Source organism: Clupea harengus, chromosome 14 (assembly GCF_900700415.2).
Source record: "Clupea harengus chromosome 14, Ch_v2.0.2, whole genome shotgun sequence".
Lineage (NCBI taxonomy): Eukaryota > Metazoa > Chordata > Actinopteri > Clupeiformes > Clupeidae > Clupea > Clupea harengus.
In genome coordinates, this window is record NC_045165.1 from 16,253,762 (window position 1) to 16,273,761 (window position 20,000).

Genomic DNA, 20,000 nt, shown 5'->3' on the forward strand with positions numbered 1-20,000 from the left:
AGACCACCCGACCCCCCCCACTACATACACACACAAATACACAGACGCGCACACACACACACGCACACGCACACAGACACACACACACACACACACACACACACACACACACACACACACACACACACAGAGGTGTGCCCTCTGAATGACAAACACAGAGATAGAGAGAAAAAAGGCCAGCAGGCCAGGGGGGAAGGTCAGGGGAGGAGGTTGGTAGAGGGTGATGGTAGTCACAAAGCAGGGTGTGCAGGAGAGGGGGTGAATGCTAAAACAGAGCAGGCGCTAACACACTTTAATATATTAGCATTGAGAAGAGCGGGGAGGGACTGTCTGATGGTCGTCGAGTCAAAGTCAAGTCATTTTTTTCTTTCAACACGAAAGGAATAACTAGATCAGATTGCAGAGTTTGGTGCTGTGGTTCTTAGTGATGATTGTGTGCATAAGGATGACTGTATATTTTGTTCAGATCGATACTTCTCGACTTCCTACTGACAGTGCTGATGTTGAAAAGCGTGTTTTTTTCAATGATGCAGGCTTCCTGACATTCTCCGAGCCGCTGACTATAAACACTTTGACTTATCATGTATCAATGTGTTTGCGTTGAGCTGAAATCTACACTGGGCCTGACATCTCCCCGATATAAATCAACAGGCTGTATATCTTTTGGCCAGTGCGTTTATGAATTGGCCTATAATAAAGTGTCGAGCTTTGGCCAGCTGCCTCTGGCTAAAGCCCCTTAGCAATTTAATACCTCTGCTTTGGAAAAAGAAAAAAAGAGGAGATGGTCTCTCATGCATCAAAAAGATATTAACAGCCATGCTCATCATCTCATGATGAGCCCCTGCTAGCAATTATCCACCCATTAACAGACAGGCAAGAGGGTGCAGAATCTCCGTTATCATCCTGCATTGAGATCAGTCATGAGTTTATGACTTAATGGCTCAACCAGACGAGTAGACACTAGGGAAGTGGAAACTAGATAGTAGTTGTAGTGACTGAGGTGTGTGTGTGTGTGTGTGTGTGTGTGTGTGTGTGTGTGTGTGAACCTGGATTTCTTGTGTTTACTGTAACTGAGGTGTTTCCCTGATTGGTGTGTTTGTGTGTACTTCTGTAGATCCTGGATGTGTTGTGTTCGCTGTGTGTCTGTAATGGCGTGGCGGTGAGAGCCAATCAGAACCTTATCTGCGATCACCTGCTTCCCAGAAGGGATCTGTTACTCCAGACCCGATTGGTCAATGATGTCCACAGGTAAACACAGTACCATAAGAATTCTATGGTATGTCAACATAGAAGATATACGAAATAATACTTAATTGCACCAATGTCAACATGAAAAGATTCTCAAACAATGATTGAATACTTAGGGCCTCATTTACTAACAATTTGCGAGCGCAGCGTAATCAGCGCCTTTGCCAAACCGCATATAGCGCACTGTGTGTTTCCGCATTTTGCGTAGTATTTATCAAACAAGATGTCGCGTAATCAGCGCCTTACTCCGCCCTCTAGTGTTATTAGCGAGCTGCTAAAATAGGGGAGAATGAGCCTGCGTGTTCCTGCCACCATGAATGATGAGTTAGAAAAGGTTACAGCAAACTTAGACCCTGTCCACACTAAATATAGAAACGCATAAATATTTCTCTGTTTAGCCCTTCTGTCCACACTAAAACAACGTATTCTGACACTGAAAACGATGCTTTTCAAAAAATCTTTGCTTTTTAAGGGTTGAACAGGACCGTATAGGTGCCTTTCCCTTCTGTTCAGTGCAAGTGCCTTAAATTCTGTGATTGTTATTTCATCCTCTTTACACCATGATGCCAGCGTTACTTCTCCAACATTCCATCTAATGTTAGGAAGGGGACACTCTTTGTGAACATGCGTTTATTGTGGACAGGGACGTTTGGTTGCCATGACAATGGGGGTAGCTTGCGCTCGAGAGGCTATAACGTCAAAGGTGAAGGTGAAATGAATATGCTGCTCTGTCTCTACAATTTACTTACCGGTAGTTTAGTTAGTGTACTTCAGGTACAAGTACTTTTCCTGAATAGATACACGTTACTCCTACGCAGAAGGCAAGCACTGTACTCGGTGTGCTTGAACGATGGGTGGAAAAGGCAAAGAATACTGTTTAAACCATACATGGAGCGGCGTTTCTGGGTAAGACCTGGCCGAACAGCTAGTTGGTGGGATATCGTATCTTTTTATTTAAATGAATTGAGTAAAATTTCTCACACGCACATAGTTTTCATTTAGCAGCTGATATGTCATGCTAAAACACCTCTTGTTTCGTTACTAATTCATAATTAGGCGCACTTTACGCATCTCCTCCGATCTCTTTGCGACGGACACCCACTTTCCCTTATACCCTCCCAGCAGCGGGCAATCTGCGTTTTTACTCAAGTGCGCCGCCTTTGTAAATACGGTTACATGTCTTTACCCGCATTTTGCGCAGAAATTACGCCTGAAGTGGGCGCAATTCTGTTAGTAAATGAGGCCCTTAATTGCACCTAAAACATTTTCTCCACTAAGTGATTTTTCTTATATCAAATTTCCATTTTTTGCATTTTGTATTCCTTGACCCCATCCAGATCATAGCTAGATGCAATGTTTCTAAAGTGACTGAATACTATTTCCTCTGTGGCAGCATGAGACCCAACATCTTCCTAGGCGTGAGAGAGGGCTCGGCGCAGTATAAGAAGTGGTACTTCGAGCTGATGATCGACCAGGTGGACCACTTCGTCACCAGCGAGCCGTCTCACCTGAGGGTGGGCTGGGCCAACACCAAAGGCTACGCCCCGTACCCTGGGGGCGGGGAGGGCTGGGGGGGCAACGGCGTCGGAGACGACCTCTACTCCTACGGCTTCGACGGGCTACACCTGTGGTCAGGTGGGTTTCAGTCTCCGCGTGAGCTGTGAAATAGCTACAAATGAACGATGAGAGAGTGTGTTGTGGAAAAAGATCATTTCATCCATAGTGTTTTCCTGTGTGAGTTATTTTAAATGCAGTGTGTTTAGATAGCTGGCATTAAGTGCTTGATATTCTTCATATCACTCCTCCTGACAGAGGATATGGGTTGGTGCCAAGGAAGATGTCTTGAACTTGAAATGGCTGTAGAAAGAATCTCATTTGTCATTCCTCTCTTAGGGTTGCACTTTTTGGTCTCATGTAGAGAATAATGCAGTAGCAGGAAGAGACTAGTGTGAATATTTTAAAATGTAGCTTTGCAGACCTGCGGCTTAAACTGAGGAACATCTTCCTTCTTCCCTCAGCACTGCTGAGAACAAGGCTATTATGTATGTGTGTGTCCATGCATTTGTTTGTGCTGTATACCTATGTGTGTGTGTGTGTGTGTGTGTGTGTGTGTGTGTGTGCGATTGTGTGTGTGTGTGTGTGTGAGTTTGTGTGTGTGTGTTTATACTTGTATATGAATGTGTCCTCATGCATATTTGTGTAATTATGTATGTGTGTGTGTGATTGTGTGTGTGTGTGTGTGTGATTGTGTGTGTGTGTGTATGTGTGTGTGAGTTTGTGTGTGTGTGTGTTTATACTTGTATATGAATGTGTCCTCATGCATATTTGTGTGATTGTGTGTGTGTGTGTGTGTGTGTGTGATTGTGTGTGTGTGTGTCTCCCCTGGCCCTGCAGGTCGTATCCCACGGGCAGTGGCCTCGGTGAACCAGCACATACTGACCTCTGATGACGTGGTGAGCTGCTGCCTGGACCTGGGCGCCCCCAGCATCTCCTTCCGCATCAACGGCCAGCCCGTCCAGGGCATGTTCGAGAACTTCAACGTGGACGGCCTATTCTTCCCCGTGGTCAGCTTCTCAGCCGGAATCAAGTAAGTCTGCCCGATCAACGCAGCCGTTTGAATGCAGGAAAGCAAGAATTCAACTGTGTGTATGCAATAGGGCAAAGTAAGGCGAGGTTTATTTATGCAGCATTTCATGCGGAAAAGCAGTTCCTTGGAAAGAAGTCCTTGACAGAATTTTTTTTGGAAAAGATTGAGACATCATGAAAAAAAGACCTAAACTAACCTAACCTAAAGTGTATGCTTTGAAGCAAGTTAATGTATGTGTTAGGGATGTCAGGACTTTAAAAAACAGACTTTATTGATGGTCAGCCAGGGAACAGGAAAACTGGAAAACAAACAGGGAAAAAACTAACGAAAACAGGGATAACGCTCAGAGGATATTGAGTTAACATAATGCAAAACACAGGAGATCTTCTTTCTTAATAAACCAAAACTACTCAAGAGGAGTTCTAATCAACCAAAAATACAAAGCTCAGAATTTTTACTCTAACGGACTGGAATACTAGAAAACGATTTCGGAGACAAGGAAACACTGGAGCGCAGGAGCTCGGAAAATAAACACGAATGAAGCACAAAACCTGGAAGTCGAGACACTGAACTAGGAAGTCACAGGAATCGCTGTCGGGAACTGGTGGAGTCGGATTTTCACGTCCTAATACCAACGAGGCCAGACAATGAGCGAAGGGAGTGAGGAGTTTATATTGTGAGCGTGACAGGCCCAGGCAAGCAGAATTCCAGTGATGGGGAAAGTGATGCAGCTGGGTGAGTTGTGGTTGGAGGGGGCGTGGCAGAAGCGGGGTTCAGCGCTGGCGTATGTATGCATTAAGTCAATGTATGTATGTAGCACCTGTTATAGAAAAGGCAATGCAAAGGGCTTTACATGAAATGTAAAAGCCTCAGGAAAAGCCTGACAGTGATTGTAACACAGACAAGTGTGTATTACTGACATTCTTACTGACACCAGTTATTTTCATGGAGAGAGAACACTATACCTGCAGTAGAAATGAAATCAACAGAGGCTTCGGTCTTGGAATGGAGCTGTTATCAGCCATTTCTAAGTCTAATCATCCACACACACACACACACACACAAACACACACACACACACACACATACACACACACACACACACGCATGCACGCACACTTCAACATCAGCTTTACAGCACAACTTTTCATAACACAAAAGTTCTTGAGGGCTTTCTCTAAATCTTCTTCACTAACACAAACACAAAAGTAGGCCTATATGCATATATATTTATATATTTCATCTTGCGCACAGATTTATTTATCATCATCTCTTCAAATGTCATCCTCACTCGCTCACCCACCCACACACAGACACACACACAGACACACACCCACACACAGACACACACACACACCCACACAACCACCCACAGAGTGAATGCTTGTCTCCTCCATCAAATCCTCGCAGATTTGCCTCTGATCCCCGAGCACCTTTTTATTCCGTTTGAATTGTATGCCATCCTCATAGAGATTTGATCCCAGGCCCACATATATATATGTCGTTGCCATGGTTACCTCAAACGTGGTGATTGACAGGTCTTCCGAGGGGGAATGCCATGCTCCATTGAGTTTGCATGTGTACAGTGGTCCTGCTGTATCTCCACAGAGCTGCATGCACTGCACCGTCTGCTATTCATCTGGGCCTGAGCTACAGCATCCAGCTGTCCCCTCATCCACGGCTCTCTCTCGGAAAAACATGATACAGACAGACTGGGAGATAGATGGACTGACGGATATACAGAGATTGACAGAGATGAAGAGGCGGAGGGAACATTGATAGATTGTCTGACAGACAGACAGAAATAAATAGATAAACAGACTGAATCAGATATAGACAAACAGACAGAGAGACAGGCGGAGTCGGCAAAGACAAAGGCAGAGAGTCAGACAGCTAAACGGAAGAGATTTAAAACATCATTCTGTCTTTATAGAAGAAAACATCTGTGTGATTTCTGCTTTTGAAATGTTTTTTGGCACATTTCGATCGGCACATGTTTGTGCATTCAGATCCCGATCCATCATAAGTATGCATGAAACAGAATCGATAAAGATGTGCTTCCTAATGAACACGCTGCCCGCCACAGCACAACAAGGATTGCACAATTACTTCCTTTAGTTGGTGCTGTTGTATCCTTTTATCACGTCACACAAACTCACCAGGTGCGGGCAGGTCACACAGACTGCTCTGGTCAATAATTGATGAGGGTGCTTTGAATGGGCCTGATGTGCGTCATCACTACTACTTGAGCTGCTATTTCAAGGCCTGTGAGGAGTGGTGAGAGCTCACTGAGCTAAGACACAGCCTTGCAGGGTGTGTGTGTGCGTGTGTGTGTGTGTGTGTGTGTGTGCTTGTCTGTCTGATTGTGTGTGTGTGTGTGTGTGTGTGTGTGTGTGTGTGTGTGTGTGTGTGTGTTTGTCTGTCTGATTGTGTGTGTGTGTGTGAGAGTGTGTGTGTGTGTGTGTGTGTGTGTGTGTGTGTGTGTGTGTGTGTGTGTGTGTGTGTGAGTGTGTGTGTGTCTGCTCTGCACAGAGCAGACAGCTGGAGATTAGACTCACCCCCCCACTGGTACTCTCACAGTGGAGGGCAGCGGAGGACGGTAGCACCCTGAGAGCGCACACACACACACACACACACACACACTCACACCCACCCATAGCCCTAGACACAATTTAACACATCAATGTGAAAGGACAGTTTCTCCACTATTTGAAACTGAGCAGTTGCCTTTTCGGTGTCCTTTAGTTTCAGACAAATCACTCCCTCCAGATCACGCAGATTTCTACCATTTCTGCCTTAACATATGATTATTGTTCCAGTGTCAAAAATAGTCTTTTCCCTTGTGGTTTACGATTGAAACATATTTCCTTTAGTCGGAGTCCTAGATAGTGTCTCCTTTCCATCTTGCTATTCCATGAGTGTCATTTGATATCTGATGATTGTTCCCGTGTCAAATCTGGCCATAAAAAAAAAATTAATGAGAAAGAAAACAAATGTTCAACGTCTGTGCTCTTTAGCAGTTTGATAGTGAAATTCAAGACGTGGAGTTTAGAGGCTTTCACATTTTACTGTAGATTCAGTTCAAGATGGTTCCTTATTCAAGTGTCAGCCTTGCAGGGGGTGTGTGTGTGTGTGTGTGAGTGTGTGTGTGTGTGTGTGCTTGTCTGTCTGATTGTGTGTGTGTGTGTGTGTGTGTGTGTGTGTGTGTGTGTGTGTGTGTGTGTGTGTGTGTGTTTGTCTGTCTGATTGTGTGTGTGTGTGTGTGTGTGTGTGTGTGTGTGTGTCTGTGTGTGTGTGTGTGAGTGTGAGTGTGAGTGTGAGTGTGAGTGTGAGTGTGAGTGTGAGTGTGAGTGTGAGTGTGAGTGTGTGTGTGTGTGTGTGTGTGTGTGTGAGGATGTGTTTTCCTTTACACTTTCTTTTCTTTTTTGAACTGATCTTTTTGCCTGTATGTTAGGATTTAACCGGATGTTCTTCACTCTGAGTCTTAGATGGGCATTGCTGGTCAGGTTGACCTCTCCTCTATCGAGCGGTTTTCTCTCTTTCTTATGCGGAGGACAGTGTGACCTGGTGCCCTCTCCCGCTTTGCAGAGTGCGCTTCCTGCTGGGTGGTCGCCATGGCGACTTCAAGTTCCTGCCGCCGTCGGGCTACGCGCCGTGCTACGAGGCGCTGCTGCCCAAGGAGAAGATGCGCGTGGAGCCGGTGAAGGAGTACAAGAGGGACATGGAGGCAGTGAGGGACCTGCTGGGCACTGCACAGTTCCTTTCACAGGCGTCTTTCATCCCTACGCCCGTGGACACCAGCCAGGTAGAGACAGAGAGACTCTAACACACACATACATTCACACACACACACACACACACACACACACACACACACACACACACTCACACACACACACACACACACAAACACATATATATATAGATAGATAGATACAAACCACACAAATACAGTATATAACATGCACACACAAATATTCACACACAAATATACACACACATGCAAAAAAGTACATATGCACACATATACATACAAGTACATACGCACAAGATGTATATAGATGCACACATTCAAAAACCAAGTGCCAAGTGAGACTGAGTGTGAGAGTAGACCTGGAGAGTCAGAGAGAGCCGGTGGAACGTGCTGAACTGAATCTCTCTCCTTGTGTCTGTGCACCCGTCTCAGGTCGCCATGCCTCCTCACCTTGAGAAAGTGCGAGACAAACTCGCTGAGAATATCCATGAGCTCTGGGCCATGAACAAGATGGAGCTCGGCTGGTCTTACGGCAAGGTATGTCACGCAGCCCGCTATGATCTATGTGTCTCACTTAGCCGAGGGCAGCTGACCCTGACATAGTTCCGGCCCAGATCTGGTGCCAATCTGTGCCAACCTGTGCCAATCTGTGCCAACCTGTACCAATCTGTGCCAACCTGTGCCGGAACTGTTGCACCATCAGCTGCTCTCTGGGATAATGTCAAGAAATAATCCATAACCTCTTAAACAGTTCCTCACTGTACAAAAGGGTTCTTAATCAACACTAAAATAACTTCATGCATTTATTACATTACCTAATGTAATGTATTATTAGACTGAACTTAATATAGCATCAGAGCTGAGTTCAGTCAGTACAGACTTCACACTTAACACAAAGTACTCTTATATCCTTCTTACTGTAATTTACTCCTACATTTACATCTGTTAGTATGTGGTAGCCATCCCATAAGTTTTCCATGCTATTTTTTATATTCCTTGGTTAGTTTATATTCCCTTGACAACTCACTAACGAATTAAGATTTACATTGTGACATGGACCATAACAAAAGTAACAAAAGCCGTATGTGAGTCTCTTAGCTGCATTTCTTTACCCTGAGATCCAAAGCCAGCCTGTGCATCATTTTGCTTTCTCTTTCATAATTTGCTCTTCAACTTACTAAAAACAGCGGGTAAGTCAACAAACACCATCCTGTTTCACTGTGTTTTACCATTCGAGTCCTTTGTCTCGTAGAGCCTCCATTTAAGCTGCCATACTCTCTCTAGCTTGTACATCCCTGTAGGAAGTAGGCTCCACCCATGTTCACCGTGTCCGAGCCAATCATGTCCTGTGCCTCACACTGTTCCTGTCTTACCTAGTAACCATGGGGAACATTGAGACTGCCCAGCTATTTAAACAGAACATGATAGTCAGCAGCCATGCCTATGGAAAACGTCTGTAAAATTCATATACGTTCATTTTATATAATATAAGCTATAACAGTGTGTTAACACACAATTATGGCCCCTTTCATATCAAGTAACATTGAAAAATGTATGTTTTATATATGAACTATCCTGCATGTTAAAGGGCATTATGCTATTTTAGTATAGAATGTATAGGCAAGCTCTTTGCCACAGATTTATCATGCAAGTATTGTACATGACCAGTTTGATTCCCATATGTTTTTTACACACGTTTTCCGTATGGGTACTGGTCTGTTCAACTGCATTTAAATCTGTTTACAGCTGTAAAATATAACAACCCACCAGCGCTATGTAAAGGGTTTATAAAAAGAGAAGTGACTGAAAGATGGGTGTTTATTGTGCTGGTCTGTGCTCATGTTCGTCTACTGTAAGCGTGAGTTCATTTATTATCTTTGCCGTGGAGTCTATGAAGAGTGACATTTACTCTGACCAGCCTTTCTTCGTGGTGTGAACAAATGGCTTCCTTGGCTTTGTTTTCCCTCTCTGTAACAGCGTGTAAAAAGAAACAAGAGGCAAGGCAGTTCCCGAATCTGTTGCAATGGCCAGATCGATGGATATGTGTGTGCGTGTGTGTGTGTTCCATCTTACTGCTTTTCTCTCTGTTCTCTCGTCTCTATATCTTCCTTTCTCTTTTCCGCTCTGTGTTTCTTTCTTTTTTTCTTCCAGAGCGAAGGAATGGTAGAAAAGGCCATTGGAGAGGCTTATTCTCCCTTCCCTACCCAGAGAGAGAGAGAGAGAGAGAGAGAGTGGCCTAGCTTATGTCCTGTCTAATGTCTTAATGGAGTGGTCATATTTAAAGCGCTGGCGACTGGCACAAACGGATTGGGGTTCGCTCGCTCGTTTATTATAAAGAGCCTCTTTAACAACCCCAGCTGTTACGGGCCACATTTAGATCTGTGTTTAACGAGACCTCGTTAGCACTTGGGTCACATTGCCTGCCCCCTGTTCCGGCTTTGATGGAATCCGGCCCGGCAAAATGGTGATATTTTGGCAAGAAGTGCCCTCATATTTGGAGAGAGAGAGAGGTCTTCAGACCAGCTGTTCCCTTGTATCTGTGTGTGCCAAGAGGTTCTAAGATGGAGAGGAGTGAAGTCAGGATCTATCCCATAATAAGGATGAGGCTTGACCACTAGCTTTCTTGTTACTCATTTAGAATCTTAGAACACACACTATATACATTTACTACACAATTCAATTTGACTGGTATTGACTATACTATGCATATGTATATTATTGTACAATATATACATGTATTACTTATAATTTACATTTATGTATTGTGTACTATACTTTTATATTTAGTATAGTGGAATGATAAAGTGTGATGTACGAATTTAAACTATTTATCATCAATTTTAATTGAAAATCTGAATGGCTGATTTAAATAGAACTCATGTTTTGAATGGGAAATGGCCATGCAAATGGCAATTTAACAGCGGATTAAACTCAATCTTAGCCCTGAGTGTTTGGCTAATGCGTTACGAGCAGTATGACGTATCAGGGGAAGGCGACTTAAAGGGATCTCAGACAGGCAGACGATGGATGGCACCATTTCAGGAAACTGGGGACGAAGAGGAAATTAAAATGGTCTGGTGGGAATATGTGTTAAGATGGGAGTAATAAGGTGTGTGTTTTTTCTTGTCGTTGGTGACCATGTCGGACTGATGTGTTCTCGGTAAGATGTAGGGTGAGGGACAAAATGGCTTCTTAAGGAGAGAAGCGTCACAAGTCTACAGAAAGTGTTGACTTGTGATGATTTGTCATATGTAAGTGGCTGCCGAGCTGAACAAACACACAACATGTTTTCTTGGTATGCAGTGACCGTCTTCTCTTATAATGACTGTGTGTGTGGGATAGGTTGCCCAAGTTTCCCTTAAATCATTGCTTACACTAGAATCACCTTGGCCATGATCTTGCATGATGCCGGCAGATCAGGGTCAGACCTGGCCCAGACCTGTGTTAGAGACGGCTGCCATCTTTGCCTGATCAAGGTGTAGTGGCCGAGGTCTACACACTTTGCCGTCAGTCGAGCCTCACCAAGAAAACATGCTAATCTACATCCAAGACATGTCTGTTAGTAGAGCATCTGTGCCTCTCCTCTTGTGAGTGAGGGCCTAGCCCAGTCCACTCCTAGCTACAGTATGCCCAGGACATCCACACAACCTCCGTTGTGCTTGTCCTGATGATATGTCTAATAGCAATCTCAGTTGCCTCTCATTGTTGCTATGGTTGTACTCCATTGGTATATATCCTTTCCATGTGTGTTTTTTGCTGTTTCACGCCATCTTCATGTATTAAGTGATTCTTCCAAATGTTCTTGCACATTAGCATACTGTAGGTGTGTGCTAGGTGTGTGTTTTTGACTTGCTGTAGTAAGTGCAGTCTGATGTTTTTTCTGTGTTCCCCTCCACCAGATCAGGGATGACAATAAGCGGCAACACCCCTGTCTGGTGGATTTCTCTAAGCTGCCAGAAACCGAAAAGAATTATAACCTCCAGATGTCAACAGAAACCTTGAAGTAAGAGATTTGTGTGTGTGTATGTGTGTAGAAAACTGAGTATATTTGTGTGTGTGTGTGAGAGAGATAGAGAGAGTGAGAGAGAGAGTAAGTGTGTGTGTGTATCGCTCTTGGTTTTCTATCTTCCCTCCAGTCGCCCTGAGAGAGGGCAGTGTGGTCATCCATAAAACTGTTCCAACAGAATGTGTCTACAGGTAGTTATATCAGGAGAGACAATGGTTATTTCAATACCCTCTCTCTGCAGAATGCCACCTCACAGAATATCCTCTGCTCTCTTTCAATGCTTGGGTCATCAGGCTTCATGAAAATAAGAGCAATCTCTGGTCGACACACACACACACACACACACCAACACACAAGCACATACACATGCACACGCACACAAACACACACACACACACACACACACACACACACATACACACACACACGAACACACCTGAACACACACTCACTCTAACACACAAGCACACTCACATAGACACACATATACTCACAAATACACATACATGTATGTATGCATGTACACACATGCACACACAAACACACACACTAACACACAAGCACACTCACGCATGCACATATACACACAAATACACACATATGTATGCATGCAGACAAACACACACACACCCACACATACACATGCACACACACACAAACACACAAACACACACACACATACACACACACACACGAACACACACACACACACACACACACACACACACACACACACACAAACACACACAAACCAGAAAACACTGAAGGACCAGTAGACCAGACACAGAATATGGCCCATAAGATCCCAAAAGAGAGACTGTCTGTTGCTAAAAAAGAGATAAAAATGCCTTTTCATCGTATTTGCTCTCTTACTTCTGTGCCTTTCAAGAGATAACGGATATCCCTCTTCAAATACTAACTAGAGCCAATAGAGATTTTTAACTTTAAAAAAGGCTGCCAGATTTCCACTGCCTTGTACTGTATTAGTACCCAATATGTGTGGAACAGTTTTGAATTACTTTGCTGTTTGACAAATGAGCGTCAGGTAATGAGAAAGAGAACAAGACGGATGCAGACAGACACCTTGGTGAGACAATTCCCAAGACAATGAGAGATAAAGACAATCAGCTCAACATTGTTTTCCTCGTCTGGAGACGAGTCTATTATCCAGCCCTTGGCCACACTCTCCTTCTTTTATGCGACCATCAGGCTGAGTCAATGGATTCATTATTTGGAATGACACAGACAATTTAGCAGTGCATTACCCTCTCCGCATTCAGTGAGTGCTCAGCGCTGTGCGTTATACGGCATCGCATCACTCGTGAGGTGACACGAGAGGTCCTTAAGTTATCATCACGGCACCATGCACTGCTGCATTCTGGCAAAACGGCATTAGGATTTGGCATCATAAGACGATTTAAGACTTTTAAGCAAAGTATTGGTACTCAAATATGGCTGTCAAGAACAACATTTGGGGTAATTTGCTCGTATTAATGACTATTTTAACTTGTTTCAGTTGAATGAACTGATTTGTTTTTTTATTTGTTTGATTTATGAAATATTCTTGAGACCATCACCAACTTGACACTACTTTGTTTACAACATCTTCCTCTCAGGTGTGACTGGTGTTGCTTATTGCCATAGAAACCAATCAAGGCTCTGAACAGCAGTGGCCATAGCAAGATCAAAGTTTGAACAGAATGTGTCATGTAATCTCATGATTTGATTGACCTTTGTACATTTGGCACAGGAAGAAAATATTGCTGGGAACTGAAATGTCCATTCTGTGCTGATTTAGTTCTATGAACAGACCCCAGATAGCAGTTGGCTTCAGCTCAGTTATGGCCATAATCCAGACCACATCCGCTCCACATCCGCTCCACATTCACTTCAGATCTGTTCCACATCCACTCCACATCCACTCCACATCCGCTCCACATCCGCTCCACATCCACTCCACATCCACTCCACATCCGCTCCACATCCACTCCACATCCACTCCACATCCACTCCAGATCTGCTTCAAATCTGCTCCAGATCCAGTCCATATCCGATCCAGAGTCAGCCGCTGTCTGAGAGCTAAAGGATGGTCCGTGTTCAGCTCTCTGACATTGACTCCCTGCGACTGAGCCTCACTCAGTGCAGTGTCTACTCACAGCTGTGTTGTTGTAATCTCTCCTCCTCTCCTCTCTCACAGGACTCTGCTGGCTCTGGGATGCCACGTGGTGCAAGTCAATGCCAATGCAGAGGAGGACCTGAAGAAAGTCAAACTCCCAAAGAAGTGAGTCTCTCTCTCTCTCTCTGAACATTATCCTCTTACTTCTCTCCTCCAGAGCTCAGCACCAAGACAGTCAGTTGGATCTGAGAGGCTGGGTTTGGTTTAGCTGTACTGCTTGCATATTAAGTACTTGTAACTGTTGGCCATGATTGTCTGGTTTTGTAGCTACATGATGTCAAATGGTTACAAGCCCACACCTCTGGAGCTGTCGGACGTGAAGCTCACCCCTGCTCAGGAGCTGCTGGTGGATAAGCTGGCCGAGAACGCGCACAACGTTTGGGCCAAGGACCGCATCAAACAGGGATGGACCTACGGCATCCAGCAGGTACTGAATAAGCCCCAGGCGATGCTTCTCATTGTCTCTAAATAGACAGTGACCTTTGACCTCCCGCAGCATGCATGTAATATACCACAGACATCAACCCACTTATTTTCAATAATATGCACATAATATAGATAAGATAGTGTAGCATTTATGCATGAAGTGTGCAATGAGAATTAGCAATAATGGGCAAAGCAAGCAAATACATAAGTGTTTCTGTATATTAGAAAGTGACAACAACATGTGAGATATTTATTCAGTTGAAAACATCAAGCAAACCCCGAAACAGATGTCTAGACACGGCCTGGTAGGGGAGGGGGAGGGAAGGGGGGGGCATCCTTGCCAGCAGATAAACATGATGTAAGGGAAAACAGGATAGTTATAATTATGACAAGCCCTCAGTTAATCCCACATTTCCCCAGAAGCATTGACAAGCCGTAACAGACAACTGCATAAAGCTCCGTCCCCCAAGTGCCAGTCAGTGCTGGCTTCAGCTTCACACACTCTGTGATTGATTCTTCTCTTCTCTTCTCTTCTCTTCTCTTCTCTTCTCTTCTCTTCTCTTCTCTTTTCTTTTCTTTTCTTTTCTTTTCTTTTCTTTTCTTTTCTTTTCTTCTCTTCTCTTCTCTTCAATTCTTTTCAATTATCTTCAATTATCTTCTCTTCTCTTCTCTTCTCTTCTCCTCCGCTCCTCTTTTCTTTTCTTCTCTTGCTGCCTCCCTCTCTTTTTTCTCCCATCTTCTCTTCCTGTTTGTTCTTCTCTCCTCTGCTCTGCCTTCTTCTGTTCTCTCTTCCCCTTCTCCTTTCCTCCTTTCTTATCCTCTCTGCTCTTCCCTGCTGCACTATATCGTGCCGGGCCACATGAAGGACCTGAAGAATAAGCGTAATCCCCGCCTGGTGCCCTACGCTCTGCTTGACGAGCGCACAAGGAAATCCAATCGGGACAGTTTACGGGAGGCCATCCGCACACTGATTGGCTATGGCTACAACATAGAACCACCCGACCAGGAAGCGGGTGAGTCTTTTCCCATAACATTCAGAAAAAAAAGATCTGCAATAAATGCAGTGCAGGAGTTCACAAGTACCTCATACAGACACCTGTAATATCAGGCAGTGAAGCATTGCCTCCTTGTCACCAGTGCGCCTCACAGTCACGAAAATAAATGGTGAAAATGAGGTGGCATGTCTGTCGCATCTGTAGTCACGACTACGTGACTTCGTCTGAAACAGGTGGTCTCAGCTCTATGGTGGCATGTTCAGTTGAAACACACCCAGAAGGAAGAGACAGTGGGATGTGCAAAGCACCTCAAAGTGACTCCTTAAGGACTTGCAAAGTGGACAACCGTCATATAAACAAGACACTTTATCACTCAGGGATTAATAATAGATTAATGGATTCATGCCTTGAGGTTGTTCGCATACTGTGGTTGTATGTGTTGTGTTTTGGGTGATAAAAAAGCTGTTTTTCAAGCAGTTTCAAGTCTTTTGACGGAGTGAAATGATGATTATGTTTACTCTTCCTATGTTCCATTCAAAATTATGCTAATTAATTCCTTATAGTTGTATGCAGGAAACGCAATCAGAGGAGGGTACTCACACTTATTCAAAATGTTGATGTTTATAAAGAATGCATGTCTATGTTTATTTGGGTGTGTTTATTTGTGTGTTCTGCAGAGAGTAAAATTTAAATCAAGCTTTAATGATTGTTGATTTTTATGAGACTGATTAGCGTAAACAGCAGGCGTGAGAGGTCTCCTTGCTTTGTTGCTTTTTTCACAGACAAATGCTGATTGAAAGGTTAAATGGAGAAGTGTTGTGCTGTGGGCCACATTGCTTCTTTTGGACCGGGACAATCTCTTTCTCTTTCTCTTTTTCTCTCTCTTTCTCTCTTTCTCTCTCTATCTCTCTCTATCCTTGTACTCAGGGAAAGACTTTCAACTTGGAAATCAATGGAGGGCTAGAAAAACAATCTAATTAGAACGTAAAACTATTTTGGCACAATGGCCGCAGGCATAATTACCTGAAAGACAGAGTTTGTTATTCTTTGAAATGCGGTTGTGCCACTGTAGCCACTCAGTTGTCACCAATTTCCCCCCCATGAGTCAGTACTCACATTGGCAGAGTGATTTTTCTTATGCACCAAATGACAACTCAGAAAAGCCCCTTCCATCCTTTCCCAGTAGGACGGGGTCTTTAGAGTCAGCGCTTTCTGTCAGTGTGGTGCTGCTAGAATGCCCCTCACATCTCTGTCCTTCAGCAGGTCACGTGGTGGAGAGGCTGAGCATTGATAAGATCCGCTTCTTCCGGGTTGAGCGTACGTACGCGGTGAAGACGGGGAAGTGGTACTTCGAGTTTGAGGCGGTGACAGGCGGAGACATGCGCGTGGGTTGGGCCCGCCCCGCCTGCAGGCCGGATGTGGAGCTGGGGACTGACGACCAGGCCTACGTGTTTGATGGGTACAAGGTAAGAGTCACGTTGATCTCATTTACAGTGGTGTCTCGCAAGTAGCCTTTGAATGTTTTCATATACATTTACATTTAAAGACTGGTCTAAAAAGTATATTCTTGTCTGAATCTTCAATGCGTTCATCACATGTGACTTAGATTAAAAAAAAAAAAAAAAAAGTAGAATAGAGTAGTTACATATGTGGTACAGTATACAGTATACGGTAAAATTGCCACAAATGTTCGAACGCACTTCAGACTTTCTTGAATCAGACACTTGTAAAGCGCTTGTTAACTTCTCCCTGGCTGAGTCCTTCAACACTCCCCCTTGACTGCTTCTTTGTTGTAATTGCTTGTGCTTGTGTGTGTGTGTCATTGTCCTCACCTTCAAAGCCCTCTTTCCTGACTGCTCAAATCAAACGCTGCAAAAATGTAAAGTGCTCTGTTGAGCTCCACAGGCCTAGCGTACCCTTTGTTATTAAGAGAGTATTTTGAGCCTTTGAGCTTGTGTAACTCGTGTAGCTGAAGGGTTTGTTGATTGATGCAAGGTCAAATATCAAACCCAAGGTCAAGCCAAAGGGGAGCAAGGACACAGTTTCCACGGAGCTTTGTAAATACAGTCGCAGTCTATTTAATTGTGTTTAAAGTAGGTAGCATCCCTCATTATCCAGACTGACAAAAAAAGAAAAAAATCGTCTTGATTTCTTTTGACTTTAGCTGTCTTGAATGGTCTCCTAGCTATTATACTAAACTATGAGACTAATTACACCCAATCTGATCCAATTTTTCAGCCCTGTCATCTGGCTGCCCTAATGGCGTCATTACTCATCCGTGTTGTGGTTGTGGTTGTTATTTCAGGGTCACCGGTTGCACATGGGCAGCCGTCTCTTCGGCCGGTGTTGGCACACGGGCGACGTGGTGGGCTGCATGATCAACATGGAGGACAAGTCCATGATCTTCACCCTCAATGGAGAGATCCTGATCACAAACAAGGGCTCCGAGCTCTGCTTTGCCGACTTCGAGACGGAGGACGGTGAGTGAGGAGGGACAATCCTCTTTCTGTCACCTTTTGTGTTTTTTTTCTCTCGCTGTAAAAACTGTAAATCTTTCTCCATTTATAATCATCTCTTACTTCCTCCTGAAAACCTCCAAGTTCCAAATACTTGTGCACACGTTTAAATATAAATCCTTACTTCATTGTGACGTGGATCATCTCTAAGCTGAAGCCATTTTACTTTGCACAGAATATGCCTCATGAAAATGTATGGAGGTTTTCTTTTTTAGCTTGAATGTCACATCCCTCCTCCATACTCCCGACTCCCCACCGTCTTTCACCTCAATCTGGTTCTACTCAAAATCATTGTCCTTTTAAACTTTTTCTCTTGTGTCTTCCTCTCCCTCATCTCTCACTTCACCTCTCTGTCTCCAATGGAGTTGGTTTCTCATACCTGAGCACCCCCATATCCACTGGCCTTATTCACACCCCAGCGCACCCTCATGTTTTCTCCATCTCTATCTTGTTCTACTCAGAATCTTTGTCATTGTGTTTTTCCTTTCCCCTATCTCCCCCTCAGTCCTACTCTTGTCCTTCCATCAAGTATTTTAGACCTAAGAACTCGGAACTAAGGCTCTGAAGAGGTGTGCTTGTTCTTCTGCTTCCGCAATACAGGTTTCATCCCCGTTTGCAGTCTGGGTCTGAGTCAGGTGGGCCGGATGAACCTGGGCAAGGATGCCAGCACCTTTAAGTACTACACCATGTGTGGTCTGCAGGAGGGCTTTGAGCCGTACGCCGTCAACATGAACCGAGAGGTCACCATGTGGTTCAGCAAACGCTTGCCCACCTTTGTCAACATGCCAAAGCACCACAAACACATAGCGGTAATAGCCAGCGGGGAGTTGTCTGTGGTATTGGCTTTGGAAGGCAGGGTGACTTAACCTTGATATCCATTTACAGCAGCAGGTTTTGGTACATGCCGTTTTAAAAGGACATGGAGGTGACTGTGTTGTTTAACATCTCCTGATATTTGGAATCATTACTTGGAAAATGTGTTGCGTGACCTATGTTTTGTTCTCCACTGAGTCACAATGTGATCCAATCCCCTCAGGTGACCAGGATTGACGGGACCATCGACAGCCCTCCCTGTCTGAAGGTGACCCACAAGACCTTCGGGACGCAGAACAGTAACGCTGACATGGTGTTCTGCAGACTGAGCATGCCCGTCGAGTTCCACTCCACCTTCAAGATCAGCCCGTCGGTTGACATCAATGGAGTGCACGAGGACGAGTCGCTCAAGCTCAAACACAGGTGCCGCCATTTCGATCAGCAGTGTGCAGTCAATCAATCAACTCAGTTGATCAGTCGAGATATCAATCAGTGTCTACACTACTTCCATTATGGAGGAGCAGTCACTTACTTAGATTTGTTCTAAAGCCAAAATGTCACTTTTCGTCATCTGTAATGTTGAGTCAATCAATAAATAATCAAACAGTCCAACAGTCAATCGGTCTCCACGGTAATGCCAGTATGAATGAGTTTTTACTCGCTAAAATTTGTTCTGGAGCCAAAGAGGTCTCTTTTGCATCGTTGTGGGATAACAATTCACCATGTCAAAACATAACTTCATCACTGTCCTCTCAGCTGTTTTCTTTGGTTGAGAAGCTTTTAAAGCTGCCAATCAGTCTTCTAAAAAGGCTCTTGCAAGTTCACCGTTAAAAGCTCACTAAATCAATTCTTCTGTCCAGACACGCATTGAAATCCATGAAACACATGGAGGACGGAAGGAGAACTGACTACAGCAGCATAACCACGGTCAGTCATGGTTTTAGTTTTTGACCCATACTTACCAAACACAACTGAAGTGTGTGTTGTGTCTCATGTGTTGGTCCTACACTGGCTTTCTGTTTTTTTAGTACTACCATTCTGTGAGAGTTTTTGCTGGACAGGACCCATCCTGTGTGTGGGTGGGCTGGGTCACCCCTGACTACCATTACTATAGCAACAACTTCAACCTCAGTAAGAATCGGACTGTCACGGTAACTTTGGGAGATGAACGTGGGCGGGTCCACGAGAGGTAGTCCCCCTTCTTTCCTCTCTACTGACTAATTGCTTAGCTGCAGTCTTGTATTATAGTCATGTATTATAGTGGTAGTTTAGTTACAACTGTGGTGTGATTATACTAGACTCTCACTATACTAAATACATATCATGTGAGTTGGGTCTGTATAACCTACAATGTTACACACTAATTATAATAACAAACATGTCAACTTTAAATTATGACGATGATTTGAAACATCTCATTCACTAGACTGGAGGTAGTTTCATTAACACGAGTGGCTTTAATCTGAATTGAATCCAATC

At 44.2% G+C, this 20,000-nt stretch overlaps 1 protein-coding gene across 1 annotated transcript in view; it reads left to right on the top strand.

Annotated features, from left to right (window-relative positions):
* Window positions 1-20,000, top strand: part of LOC105908186 (ryanodine receptor 3-like) — a 180,959-nt gene that overhangs the window by 69,682 nt on the left and 91,277 nt on the right. The window contains 16 exon segments of the mRNA XM_031580909.2: window positions 1,115-1,248; window positions 2,642-2,883; window positions 3,643-3,835; window positions 7,424-7,640; window positions 8,022-8,126; window positions 8,777-8,779; window positions 11,489-11,592; window positions 13,793-13,876; window positions 14,039-14,198; window positions 15,063-15,210; window positions 16,453-16,658; window positions 17,498-17,672; window positions 18,309-18,517; window positions 18,745-18,944; window positions 19,382-19,448; window positions 19,550-19,710. Of these exon segments, the coding sequence (XP_031436769.1) occupies window positions 1,115-1,248; window positions 2,642-2,883; window positions 3,643-3,835; window positions 7,424-7,640; window positions 8,022-8,126; window positions 8,777-8,779; window positions 11,489-11,592; window positions 13,793-13,876; window positions 14,039-14,198; window positions 15,063-15,210; window positions 16,453-16,658; window positions 17,498-17,672; window positions 18,309-18,517; window positions 18,745-18,944; window positions 19,382-19,448; window positions 19,550-19,710 (2,408 nt within the window).